General features: G+C 43.0%; 1 protein-coding gene across 2 annotated transcripts; it reads right to left on the bottom strand.

Annotated features, from left to right (window-relative positions):
* Positions 1-23: 23 nt before the first annotated feature.
* nclb (PWP1 homolog no child left behind) lies at positions 24-12,943 on the bottom strand. Of its 2 annotated transcripts, XM_028301894.1 has the most exons (14): positions 12,766-12,943; positions 12,634-12,692; positions 12,184-12,305; positions 9,993-10,066; positions 9,679-9,784; positions 9,088-9,195; positions 7,985-8,159; positions 7,548-7,644; positions 6,857-6,982; positions 3,227-3,271; positions 2,494-2,584; positions 2,015-2,096; positions 1,529-1,680; positions 24-141 (listed from the first exon to the last, which is right to left on the bottom strand). In XM_028301894.1, exons 1-14 carry the CDS (start codon positions 12,847-12,849, stop codon positions 68-70), a joined length of 1,395 nt encoding a protein of 464 aa, XP_028157695.1. In that variant the 5' UTR covers positions 12,850-12,943; the 3' UTR covers positions 24-67. The 2 variants fall into 2 exon arrangements, with proteins under 2 accessions (XP_028157695.1, XP_028157694.1); XM_028301893.1 differs by lacking the exon at positions 3,227-3,271 and having other exon boundaries at positions 6,812-6,982.
* Positions 12,944-13,314: the final 371 nt, after the last annotated feature.

Below are 13,314 nucleotides of genomic sequence, written 5' to 3'. Positions count from 1 at the left end.
TTGAATAAAAATCAAAACAAGTATTTTGTAAACAGGGTAATATATTTTATAAATGTAAAATTATATTCTATGCTTCCATAGCGTTATCGTTTGATTCCACCGTTATAGACACCAGCGGCCGCGACCCGAAGCGATTTGAAACTGTAAAAGAAAATTAATCATTACTTATCTAATTGAAATGTAAGTATAATTATTGATATATTTAATTATCGTTAGACTTATTAATGAGGTCATTCTTGTATCTATCTATCAAGAGATCATATCACATTGTATGATTTGATTATTTATTTATAGATGTCTTCAATGATTTGGTTCGTCTTGGTACGATTTTCAATCGCGCATGGCTAGGCCGCCATATTGATATTGGCTATCGTACGTCTGAATGCCTTGTACGATTAGACCCCTTTTTCTCGCGGTCCCATAGATTATTGTGTTCCATTAATGGGACATCGAGGGAGACTCTTTTTCCTGATCCCAGATCGGAACACAGTAGATCGTCTGGTGTAAACCCAGTTATTAGTTATTCTGTGGTGTGTACCTGTGTCGCTGGCCAACAAGTCGACGACCTCTATGAAGCACTCCTTATTGTCCCCGCCCACTGCTAGAGAAGGGCGCGTCAACGTAGGGCACTTGTACGCACGCGCCGTTGCGATATAGGCTGGTTTTAGTGTCACGCGGACCGTCCGGTGCGGACCCGCTCCGCACGGCCAGTCTGTATGAACTACTAGGGAGCGTTTTAGAGTAATGCGGTCCGGAGGAACCGCTCCGCTACCTAGCAGTTCATACAAATCGGCTGTGCGGAGCGATCCGCACTGACAGTCCTCGTGACACTAAAACCAGCCATAGCGTCGATTCGCGATTGTGTAGTTTATTCTATGGTAGTATGGCACGTCGGGACGCTTGCACGCAGGCGCCGTTGCGATATAGCGTCGATCTGCGCCTGGGCATTTGTTTCCCGTAAGTATAGTTACTGTGGTAGTGTGTGTACCTGTGTCGCTGGCCAACAAGTCGACGACCTCTATGAAGTACTCCTTATTGTCCCCGCCCACAGCTAGAGAAGGGCGCGTCAACGTAGGGCACTTGTACGCACGCGCCGTTGCCATATAGCGTCGATCCGCGACCGTGTAGTTATTCTGTGGTAGTGTGTACCTGTCTCTTAGCGTCGGCTATGGTAGTACCTGTGTCGCTGGCCAGCAGATCCACCACCTCTATGGCTTGTTTTAGTGTCACGCGGACTGTCAGTGCGGATCGCTCCGCACAGCCGATCTGTATGAACTGCTAGGGAGCGAGCGGTTCCTCCGGACCGCATTACTCTAAAACGCTCCCTAGAAGTTCATACAGATTGGCCGTGCGGAGCGGGTCCGCACCGGACGGTCCGCGTGACACTAAAACCAGCCTAGGAAGCGCGAGAGAGAGGGCACGTCGGGACGCTTGCACGCAGGCGTCGCTGAGAGATAGCGTCGATCTGCGCCTGGGCATTTGTTTCCCGTAAGTGACGTAAGTATAGTTACTATGATAGTGTATGTACCTGTGTCGCTGGCCAACAAGTCGACGACCTCTATGAAGCACTCCTTATTGTCCCCGCCCACTGCCAGAGAGAATGGCGCGTCGGGACACGCGGCCGCACAAAGCGCCTGCCCCACGCGGCCCGAACGCTCGCTCACTTGCACGCATGCGCCGCTGCAATACAATACGAGCACATGTTGAAGATTGTCATTTTAGACATAATCACACTTCACACTAATATTATAAAGGCGAAAGTTTGTGACTGTGTATGTTTATTATTTCTTCACGTCTAAACGGCTTGAGCGATTTTAATAAAATTTGGTACGGAGTTAGCTGACACCCTGGATTAACACTTAGGCTACGTTTTACCGCGGGTAACACCGCGGGGCACAGCTAGTAAATGAATGAGGTACAAGACAATGTATGAGAGTGATTCCTTTCCCTATCTTGGCACGTGCACGTCATGCGATGAACTGCCTGGTGGATTAAATTCGTAGTGAAAGCTTACCTAGTTATGTCCCACGATTTCATTTTTCCATCTGTGCTGACAGTGACCATCAAGCCGGGAACTTTGTCGCTTAGTATTAGACCTAGAATAAAAAAAATACGGGAATGAAAATACTATTATTTACGGTCCATTTTGAGTAATCAGAGGTTTGATTCCTGGGTGGAACACATAATGTAAAAGAATTTAAGTAGGTATTTGTGTCTTCGGTTTTGTGGGATATGATGCTCAACCACAATAAGGAAGCTAGATGTTAGTGCTTCCTTCTGAGCGGGTGTTATGCTCGGGGACCAAGGTCCAGTTTACACCGTCTTGGTTTGTCTATATAAAATATACTTGGCAGGATATAAAACTCCGTCACCGCGATGCAGGTTTGTATGAGCGACGGAGTGTAGTACACAGTTTGTAGTGGCGTATCGTCGGTGTCGCCACAGTTTGGACAAAGACATGTTCGAATTACATCGATTAGATAAGATACGAACCTGTGATTTCTTTTTCGTGTGCATCTATGGTCCATAGCGGCTCATCCTGTCTACAATCCACGTACGCTACTTTTCCTTGGTTGTTGCTCATCTGAAATACAAAAACCAATGGTTAGATTACCGTTGTTGTTTCAGCCAAAGTACGTTCAATTCTGAACAAAGGCCAAGGATTCCTACAACGATTGGTCCTGCGTTGCCCGTATCCCGGTGCTTTCCATGATCTCTATTAGATAGTTGGTCCACCGAGTGAGGCATGCCCACATTGCCGATTCGGGTCTGTAATGACCACTCGAGAACTTTTCTGCCCCAAACGGACGAAATTTTATACTGTAACTTTGTCAAAGCTGCCCACGTGACATTGGCGAAACTGTGGTTCCCAAAAAAATAAAAGAAGAATTAAAACCAGTTTAAACATACGACGAAGCAGAAGGGGTTCTTGGATCCTCCTGTCAGTCATAGCTGGGATGGTTCAATGTTAGACAACTATACTGGGTTATTAGTTCCAATGAGGGTTTTCGCGATTGAAAAATCCGCCAGGTGGCAATACGTGGACGCGAGGTCCAAATACTGCATGATTGGTTATTTTTGTCATGACATTGACAGATATGTCAAAATCCACCAATCACGCAGCAGTCAGACCCTACATCCACGTCCCGCCATCTGGCGGATTTTTCAATCGCGCAAACCCTCATTGACTCGACGTTTCAGAATCGTTTGACTATAATAAACTCACGGCGAAGCAGAATGGGTTCTGCGTGTCCCACACGGCGCGCTCGATCTCGGGCGGCAGCTGCCAGCCGCGGCGCGCGTCCGGCGTCCGGCAGTCGGTGACGCGCGTAAAGATGTGTCGTTATGGGTTTTTGAAATAACGAAACGCGACGGCTTTCGAATCACGAATAACGTTTTCAAAACTAGTTTTTTTTAAACGAAGTTATTTCCACAACGCTCAAGCAAGAGTGATAATAATAACGTTAGGTATTTGGTTAGCTGCAAGGCCTTTAGGAACTTATGACCTTCAAAATAAGACTCAAATTCCATTGAATATCTAACGTACGACGAAGATTATACCTATTTCATCCACACTTATGTTAACGTCCTATGGCTTTCTCACTCGCACACGCACTCGATTCGTTGCGATCCTTATTATTTGGACACCATACATTACTCGCTTTACTCCTTTAGGTTACAAAAAATATGTTTAAGAATCGTCAATGTACGACGTTGTCCTCAAAACTGTCATAACGAAGCGGGAAACACGTTATTTTTTGTGTCAACCAAACATCTACCTTATGTTGTTTGCTTAAGAGTGAATTCAGCTTACCTTTAGAGCGTTGTGGAAGCAATCGTGTTGAATAACGAAGAGATTCTAACGTTGTATGACGTTAAGTAAAAAACTAGTTTAGGCGTTTTTGGATAACGAGTGATCACTGGTCAGGCTAATCACTCGTTTAATAACCAGTGATAACGAATAACGCCCATCGCTAGACGCGCGCGCGCCCGTCAACAACGTCTGCGCTTCTAAAGCCTGGTCTGTGAGCACGTAGAATTTTGCGTCGTGACTGTGCGACGGGCGCTCGCAGTGAGTGTGCGAGCGCGACAGCAACATAATTACGCGCGAGCGATAAGGATGGGTAGCTTGGGGTCATTGGACAAAATTCTACGTGCTCACAGACCAGACTATAGAGGGTGGAACGACACCGATCGCACCTGTGTACTTATGTGACGCGCCGCGACCGCCCAGTTGTCAATATACTGTCAAACGTTGAACCAGTGTTTCGTTGATATTCCTTAGTTTATGCCTTTGCTATTTTCAAAAAGGAAAAAACCAAACAAAAAAACAGTCTGTACTCACGGCGAAGGCGTAGTTGATATTAAAATTAAAGCTAGTTTCTATACTCACGACGAAGCAGAATAGGTTCTGTGTCCCAAACCATGCGCTTTATCTTCAATCGCTCATACGTGACCACCCCCCGTCTGACTACAATATACTCACGGCGAAGCAGAAGGGGTTCAGTATGGCGAATGCCTTTGCCCTTTTCAAAAAGGAAAACACCAAACAAAAAAACAGTCTATACTCACGGCGAAGCAGAAGGGGTTCTGCGTGTCTCACACCGCGCGCTTAATCTCTGGCAGTCGGTGACGCGCGGTGTAATAGGGGGGCAGGTCAGATTTTTTCACTTAGTTCCTTCAGCTGTCCCCATGGAAAGAACCAAACAAAAAACACTCAATCTGCACTCACGGCGAAGCAGAATAGGTTCTGTGTCCCAAACCAAGCGCTTTATTTTCAATCGCTTTTGAAGTACAGTTGTCCAACATTGAAGTGTCCCAGATATGTCATCGAAAAGACGGCGCTATTATCAATACTGGATTATTAGTTCCAATTTTTGCCATTTGACGTTTCAGACTCACATTGGCGTACCTTTAGTTTTTAGGGGGGAGCGAGACTACTCTATCAACTATCATCTTCGAATCGGTGGCCTAATATCCTGGGGTATCCTGGTATATACGCGCATGCAGACTCGTTTGACTATAATAAACTTACGGCGAAGCAGAAAGGGTTTTACGTGTCTCACACCGCGCGCTCAATCTCTGGCAGTCTGTGACGCGCGGTGTAATAGGGGGGCAAGTCAGTTTTTTTCACTTAGTTCCTTCAGCTGTCCCCATGGAAAGAACCAAACAAAATGTACTCACGGCGAAGCAGAATGGGTTCTGCGTGTCCCACACGGCGCGCTCGATCTCGGGCGGCAGCTGCCAGGCGCGGCGCGCGTCCGGCGTCCGGCAGTCGCTGACGCGCGCGCGCCCGTCGCACGCGCCCGTCAACAACGTCTGCGCTTCTAAAGCCTGGTCTGTGAGCACGTAGAATTTTGTGTCGCGACTGTGCGACGGGCGCTCGCAGTGAGTGTGCGAGCGCGACAGCAACATAATTACGCGCGAGCGATAAGGATGGGTAGCTTGGGGTCATTGGACAAAATTCTACGTGCTCACAGACCAGACTATAGAGGGTGGAACGACACCGATCGCACCTGTGTACTTATGTGACGCGCTGCGACCGCGCAGTTGTCAATATACTGTCGAACGTTGAACCCGAGTTTCGTTGATATACCTTAGTTTATGCCTTTGCCTTTTTCAAAAAGGAAAAAACCAAACAAAAAAAACAGTCTGTACTTACGGCGAGGCAAAAGGTTTCTGCGCGTCCAGATCGTCTCTCTCCGGGGATAGTTGGCTATAGGTTGATTTTATAAAGTCGGAGAAAAGCAAAGCTATACTAGGTCTACCGCTTAATTGGAGTCAATGCCTGAGGTTATGGAAGCGACACAGGAGAGGTGATATTGACATATTATGACATGACAGAGCATAAAAATCTGAAGGATTTGACGTTTGACCAGGGTCCGGCAGTCGGTGACGCGCGCGGTGTAATAGCGGGGCAAGTCAGATTTTTTTACTTAGTTCCTTCAGCTGTCCCCATGAAAAGAACCAAACAAAAAACACCCAATCTGCACTCACGGCGAAGCAGAATGGGTTCTGCGTGTCCCACACGGCGCGCTCGATCTCGGGCGGCAGCTGCCAGGCGCGGCGCGCGTCCGGCGTCCGGCAGTCGCTGACGCGCGCGCGCCCGTCGCACGCGCCCGTCAACAACGTCTTCGCTTCTAAAGCCTGGTCTGTGAGCACGTAGAATTTTGCGTCGCGACTGTGCGACGGGCGCTCGCAGTGAGTGTGCGAGCGCGACAGCAACATAATTACGCGAGAGCGATAAGGATGGGTAGCTTGGGGTCATTTGACAATATTCTACGTGCTCACGGACCAGACTATAGAGGGTGGAACGACACCGATTGCACCTGTGTACTTATGTGACGCGTCGCGACCGCCCAGTGGTCAATATACTGTCGAACGTTGAACCCGTGATTCGTTGATATACCTTGGTTTATGCTTTGTCTTTTTCAAAAAGGAAAGAACCAAAAAAAAAAAAACAATCTGTACTCACGGCGAGGCAAACGGTGTTCCGCGTGTCCCAGAGCGCGCGCGTCACCAGTAGTTGACTATAGGTTGATATTATAAAGTCGGAGAAAAGCAAAGCTATACTAGGTCTACCGCTTAATTGGAGTCAATGTCTGAAGTTATGGGAGCGACACAGGAGAGGTGATATTGACATATTATGACATGACAGATCATAAAAATCTGAAGGATTTGACGTTTGACCGGGGTCCGGCAGTCGGTGACGCGCGCGGTGTAATAGAGGGGCAAGTCAGATTTTTTCACTTAGTTCCTTCAACTGTCCCCATGGAAAGAACCAAACAAAAAACACTCAATCTGCACTCACGGCGAAGCAGAATGGGTTCTGCGTGTCCCACACGGCGCGCTCGATCTCGGGCGGCAGCTGCCAGGCGCGGCGCGCGTCCGGCGTCCGGCAGTCGCTGACGCGCGCGCGCCCGTCGCACGCGCCCGTCAACAACGTCTGCGCTTCTAGAGGGTGGAACGACACCGATTGCACCTGGTGAAGCAAAAAAAAAAAAATCTTTAATATAAAAATGAATCGCAAAATGTGTTGGTAAACACATAACTCAACAACGCCAGGACCAAAAGTGTTCGTTTAAGTACAATGATGGTTTTTACGGCGACAAAAATTCGAATAATTTCCGGGAAAACCCCGGGTTAAGCCACGGGCGGAAAGCTAGTTTGAAATAAATGTCTGTTCTCTTTTATCCAAAGAACGTCCCATCACTATCATCATTTCAGCCGAAGGACGTCGACTGCTGAGCATAGGCCTCCTCCAATGATTTTCATATTGACCGGTAGCGCCTTCCTGCTACCTTTATGAGGTCATCGTTCCACCTTGCAGGTTTGCTTTTCGGTAGGTAGCCTCTAATCCAGAGCCTTGCTGCAAGTCGTCTACTGCTGGATAAAAGCCTCCTCTTAGGATTTGCACAGCTATAAATAAATACTGCACTCTTTGCATCTAGGTACTTTCTCTTCTTACTCCCACTTAATCTCATTGGGACGTGTACAGTCGATCAATAAGCGACGCTAATATTGTATGTAATGTTAAAAACACTTACCTTATCTTCGAAGTAGTTTAGTTTTGTGTGCGGCGACCCTTGGTCCAGGTCCCAGAGGAGCACTGTGTTGTCTGCAGACCCGCTTGCCAGCACATGTCTAGATAAATAACAACACATTTTGTTCCATTTATTATACAGTAGATTTAATATCACATTATTGACAACGGCCTGCATAGTTTAGAGTTACTTGTCGAGGTTTTGTTTTGTCTTGTTGAGGAGTACAAACAACAACACATTAATTAACTACAGTGGAATCTTATGTCCCATTGTAGTAGCCAATAGGCCTATTTTACATCAAAAATGTAGTCTGATACAAAAAAGAAAAAAATAATTTTGAACTTAATTTCTTTACAGTGTCATTTTACTTCAGATTGACGTACCACCGACTGTACACAACAATGTGACGTCATCTTCTTTAAAATATTTGAGTGACTCACGAAAAATTCCTATTCCAAGACAGGTCAAGCACAGCGTCCTTGTGTCCCACGCGCTTAGTCTTTTTCTTCTTGTTGGGCTTCTTGCCGAGCTTGAAGGCCGGCTCCAAACAGTTCTCGATGTCGAGGTCCCACACCTGGATCACTGGGTCCATGCCCCCGAGGGCACAGAGGTTGCCTGCGACATAAAAACTTTTTTGGTAAAACAAAAAAAAAGATTGGAGTGATTACATAGGGGCCATTTATTACGTGAGACGTTTTTCGCTACTTTTTAACCCCTTCCCTCTCCCCTATTGTAAGAAAAAATAAGAACAGGCCAACAGGGTGTCGGGGGGGAGGGTTTCCCTAAATCGTCTTACGTATTTGAAAATTACGAGACGACATCGTAAAGGTAGCAGGGAAGCGATGGACGCAGGCCGCTACCAATCGATCGACGTGGAAAGTATTGGGGGAGGCCTATGTTCAGCAGTGGACGTCATATAGGTGAAATGATGATGATGATGATTTGAAAATTGTAAATAACTTGAAAAAACGTCTTACATAATAAATGAGTGGCCCCATGCCCATACTTCAATAGTGGCAAATGAATGTCCCTTTTAATGGCCACAGCACACATGCTACTTTTAGCATCGACGATTTTGCGACTGCATCGAATCAGTATCGCAATATCGCGACTTCATACGTTGACACGCAAAGCGATGGCGTTTTTAAATGTATGGTGTGGAATGTGTGGTCGCTGCATTCAGCTTCTAAAAACGGCTAAATCGCCGATCGCCGATGCTAAAAGTAGCACGTGTGCTGTGGCTTTCAAAAGATAATTTAAAAAAAGTTATACAAGGTGTAACAGAAGCACATTCTTTTAAATGGTGGTCCTTGTCATCATTTCAGCCATAGGATGTCCACTGCTGAACATAGGCCTCCCTTAATGCTTTCCATGTTGCCCGGTTGGTAGCGGCCTGCGTCCAGCGCCTTCCTGCTACCTTTATAATGTCGTCGGTCCACCTTGTAGGTGGACGTCTCATGCTGCGTTTTCCGGTACGCGGCCTCTACATCCTTAGAGGGTGCTAGTTACGTTCAAATGCAACAACTTCGTCGTACCTACTCACCTGGGTTAGGGTCTGAAGGGTCATGGCTCAGCCACTCGATGCACAGCGGGAACCATGGAAGAATGATGTCGTGGTGGACATAAAACGAGTCTTCCTCTTTGTTGAAAACTGAAATAAAACATTACATTATCAGATATTATGTCCAATGGATAAAAGTACAGAATAAGGCAGGATTCACATTGAACGGCGCGAGTCGGCGCGCAGCAGTGTCCGTTCGGCCAAAATTGCGGTGGAAAGCGAGCGTCTGCGCGTGTATCCGCTGGAATACGCTCGGAGCCGACCGTCTTCCGACGCATGCTCGCGCATCCGTCCGGATTGAAATGTCAGTTAATCAGTTGTAAGCAGTTATAACTCTAAGGCCCAGAACACACGGTGAAACTCAATTGCAACGAAACTGCAACTTCTAGTTACTTTTGAGTTGACGACACTGCAACTTCTAGTTACTTTTGAGTTGCATCTAAGTTTCTGCCATAGATTCCGTTGAGAGACCGTACATGATTCGACCATTTCAAATTGGTTTCAAACGTTGCAATTGTGTTTCACCGTGTGTTCTGGGCCTAATAAATAAAATAAATAGTAATAGGTACTTACTGTATACTTCCAGTACGCTGGCATCGCTTTCAACGTGACCAACTAGAAGCAGGTTATCGTCGGCTTTGATGATGTCATCCTCCTCATCACTGTCTGGTCCTTCTGTCTGTATGAAAAATGGAAATTTGTTTACTACCGTCTTTTGTGATGAATAGTTTGTTGAGGAATTAAAATAAATAAATTAATTAAATAAGGAGTAATTTTTATAATATTTTTCTTTATAATAAATAAAATTCACTGAGTTTAGGACATAACAAATAACAATAATGTATGTCTACAAACAAGATAATATTTAAGAATGTTAAAAAACTTACCCTAATTTGAACATTTTCACTTAAGTCACCTAAATTGGGTAATGTTGCCACTGAGCCAATACCAACTGGATTACCTAGAAAAATAAAATGTAATTTGAATTAGTACAAAAGATTCACTCTAAATATCATGAATGTATAATTAAAATAAGTATGTATACTCTGATTTTTAATTCGACGGAATTTTGACATTTCAGAAGTGTTGCCAACATTGAAACATTCCCATTATGAATGGAGAGCATTTTCACAAATTAAAAAATAATCCTTTCTTGAATTTAAGGTTTCACTTGAAAAACTAGGGCTTAAAAATGTACTGATCATTTCAAAATGGTTATTTGAATTTTTATTATCATATTTTTGAAGTTACAAAAAAAATTGGGAAATTATTTTTGTATTACTGGACTCCCTGGTCAATAATCCATGGGTTACAAACTTTTTTTATGAAAATCCTTTTATTAATAAAATCTTAGCTTCATAAAATAACCAATTTAACAAGATGCCAATTTTATACTCCAAGTTGATTATGATGACGATAATGATGATTGATGATCAATACATATTTTTGCTTATATATATGTTGTTTTACTGTGTTAAAAACACGTTTTTTTCTATTTAATCTCTAAAATGTACATAATGATTAGTGTACATTGAATTCACAAAACAAACAATAGTTCATTCTTGTAAGTTGTACTTGATGAAATTTCATTTCATATTATTTATTAATAATTCAAAGCAAAAAAGGCTGATTACATCTGAATTGTCAAAATATGACAGCTGTCAGAATTCCGTCGAATTAAAAATCGGACTTTAGTTTATTTTCTTTGTGCTATTCTGGCTAAAATTGCTAAGGCTAACGGCCGAATACTGAAACACTACTCAAATCTGTCACTCAGCTGACGGGCTCCTAAATTTAAGTATCCTTCAATTTTAAATGGTATTCTCAAACGCTACTCAACGGATTTGAAGCCGTGATCAGCTAAGCAGCTCTCAAATGTTTACTTAATGGCAACATTTACCAAAAAAAGTATGTTTTCATTTACACAAATGATAACTTTACGTCTTTTATCCATTACACGCAGCATCGTTTGGATAAGTATTGTCTTTTATGGAAATATACTCAATCAACTTAACATAGAACAGTTTATTTTTAGTTTCTATTGTATATAAATTTCGTTTTATCATATAAATATAATAATGCTTGCATTTTTATTTAATTAAAAAAATAATTTTAAATATGATACTTTTTATTGTTGAAATCTATTAAGTGGCGATCGTGGACCGAAACGTAACCTCAATTGACATTTATCATTGTTGACAGAGCATCAAGTTGACAAATCAACAACTCTTGGAAATGCTACTATGCGATGTCCTCAAATTCTTAGCCATATTCCTCAGAAATAAGCATGTTTATGTAAAGCGATTTCTTAGCAGCTATTTTGGTTGTTACTTTGTGCACTATACGATGCACAGTTGGCTGTTCAATGTGGAAGATATCACCTAGTACACGTTCATAACTTCCCGTTGCGTAGAACAGTAGGGTTATAATAAGTATTTGGTCCACTGGTTGTATGGCGTTTGGTGAGGGGTTTCAAAGAGCTTCCAAATTATGAATCCAGAAACAACACCGTTTCTTTAGAGACGCGGAATCTCGCTCGGAATTGCATGTCATTATAGGTAATAATATTTACAATAGCGTTCAGCCTTATTGCGTTCCAGCGATTAGATCTAGGTATTTTCTCGAGGCTGGACAGAAATGATAACGATGACACACATTATTTACCACTATTTAGGACGATTTAGGTGTAAGAATAGGATTTAAGATACCGCGCAAGCACTCTCAAATTTAACAGCTGCTTAAGACGATTTGACAGTTGTTTGAGTAATGCTTAGCGTTGAATGGCGTTTCAGTATGCGAAAATTCATTTAAGTGGCGTTTGAGTGCAACTTAATTTGAGAGGTGCTTAAAAATTGAGAACTGCTCAGATATTGTTTTGAGTATGCGAAATGTAAGTTTAGGAGCTGCTTAACTATTTGAGAAGCCGTCAAATATTTAAATGGCGTTTCAGTATTCGGCCGTAAGTTGCACTATCTTACTTTAACTTTAACAAACATCAAGTCTGTCAAACTCCAAACACAAACCACCAGTTATAGTTACAGTTGAAGTTAGGTGTGCAACTCGGCTTAAGTAATTTACTTGTGTCGTCCTGGTCATAGTGCTCAAAGTCAAATTCATCATTTGGATTAGCGGGCGGGTCTGGTGGCCCGCGAGAACTTTCGCCTTCTTCGTCGCTGACATCGTCTCCGGCTTCCGTTAATCTGAAAATATTAATTAAAACGTAAGATGATAGTAGAGTACCTTTAGAAAAGAACATATTAAAACGTCACCCTGTAGTGCTGGCTTTCTAGATTTGAATATAAATTAAGGGTATTATCTTCTAAAGTAAATTAGAAATTAACTTATATGAAATTCAAGACTTCAAAGAATACATACTACGAGACAAGTGTTCCGAATTAAAATTGTACCATAGCCCTGGCAATTCTCTAAAGTTGTTGATTCTACCTACTTCCCATCTTTGTTTTGTTTACAGGTTATACCAAATTTTATAACATAACTCTCATGCAAAGCGATCACAATTATTAGTACCTTAAATCATTTGCGGTCTGTTTGATTATTTTCTCTAATTCTTTTTCCGTTAGTTCAATCTGTAACAAACGATGAATACATGGCATTTTTATAAAATTTTTGTAAATGGTAAATCTTTTAGTTAAAACTTGCCTTTTCGGGAACCGCTTTAGCCACACCTCGCCTAACAAAATGCATACATGATACTAAGCTAACTGTAGGTGTGTTTTCTTCCATTTTTATGTAATTCACTTATAAATAAAATCTAAAATACTAGCAAAAAAACATGCGATTCTGCTGCTGAGAAATACGAGCAGGAGATAGTGACAAATTTGACATTAGTGACACAAAGCGAACCACGTGCATATTTTGACACTGACTGGGCGAAAAAGAGATGTGGCGATATAAGTTTCTACGAGTGTAAAAGAGTAAGAACTTTCTAGAGAAAAGGCAAAGCGTTTGGCGGAAAATAGTTATAAGTAAAATGGCGTCCTATTTAGCGGTAAGTGCAGTCACTGTTGAAAAAATTTATGGGAAAACGTTACTTTTGAAGTTTAGCAAACGTGTCCTAGCCAAAAACATTCTAAAGTTTCGGCGGTTGCCATGGCGATCGCCATTTTGCTAGCAATTTCTAAAGAGCGCTATTTTCCGCCAAACTCACGGCCATTGGCAGCAATTGGCTGGCAGCCATTATCACAGATT

The sequence above is a fragment of the Ostrinia furnacalis genome, unplaced genomic scaffold (assembly GCF_004193835.3).
Source record: "Ostrinia furnacalis isolate ACB-3 unplaced genomic scaffold, ASM419383v2 OfSCF1008, whole genome shotgun sequence".
NCBI classification, from domain to species: domain Eukaryota; kingdom Metazoa; phylum Arthropoda; class Insecta; order Lepidoptera; family Crambidae; genus Ostrinia; species Ostrinia furnacalis.
Note: the sequence above shows the minus strand (reverse complement) of the source record. Positions and strands in the feature narration are given on the sequence as shown.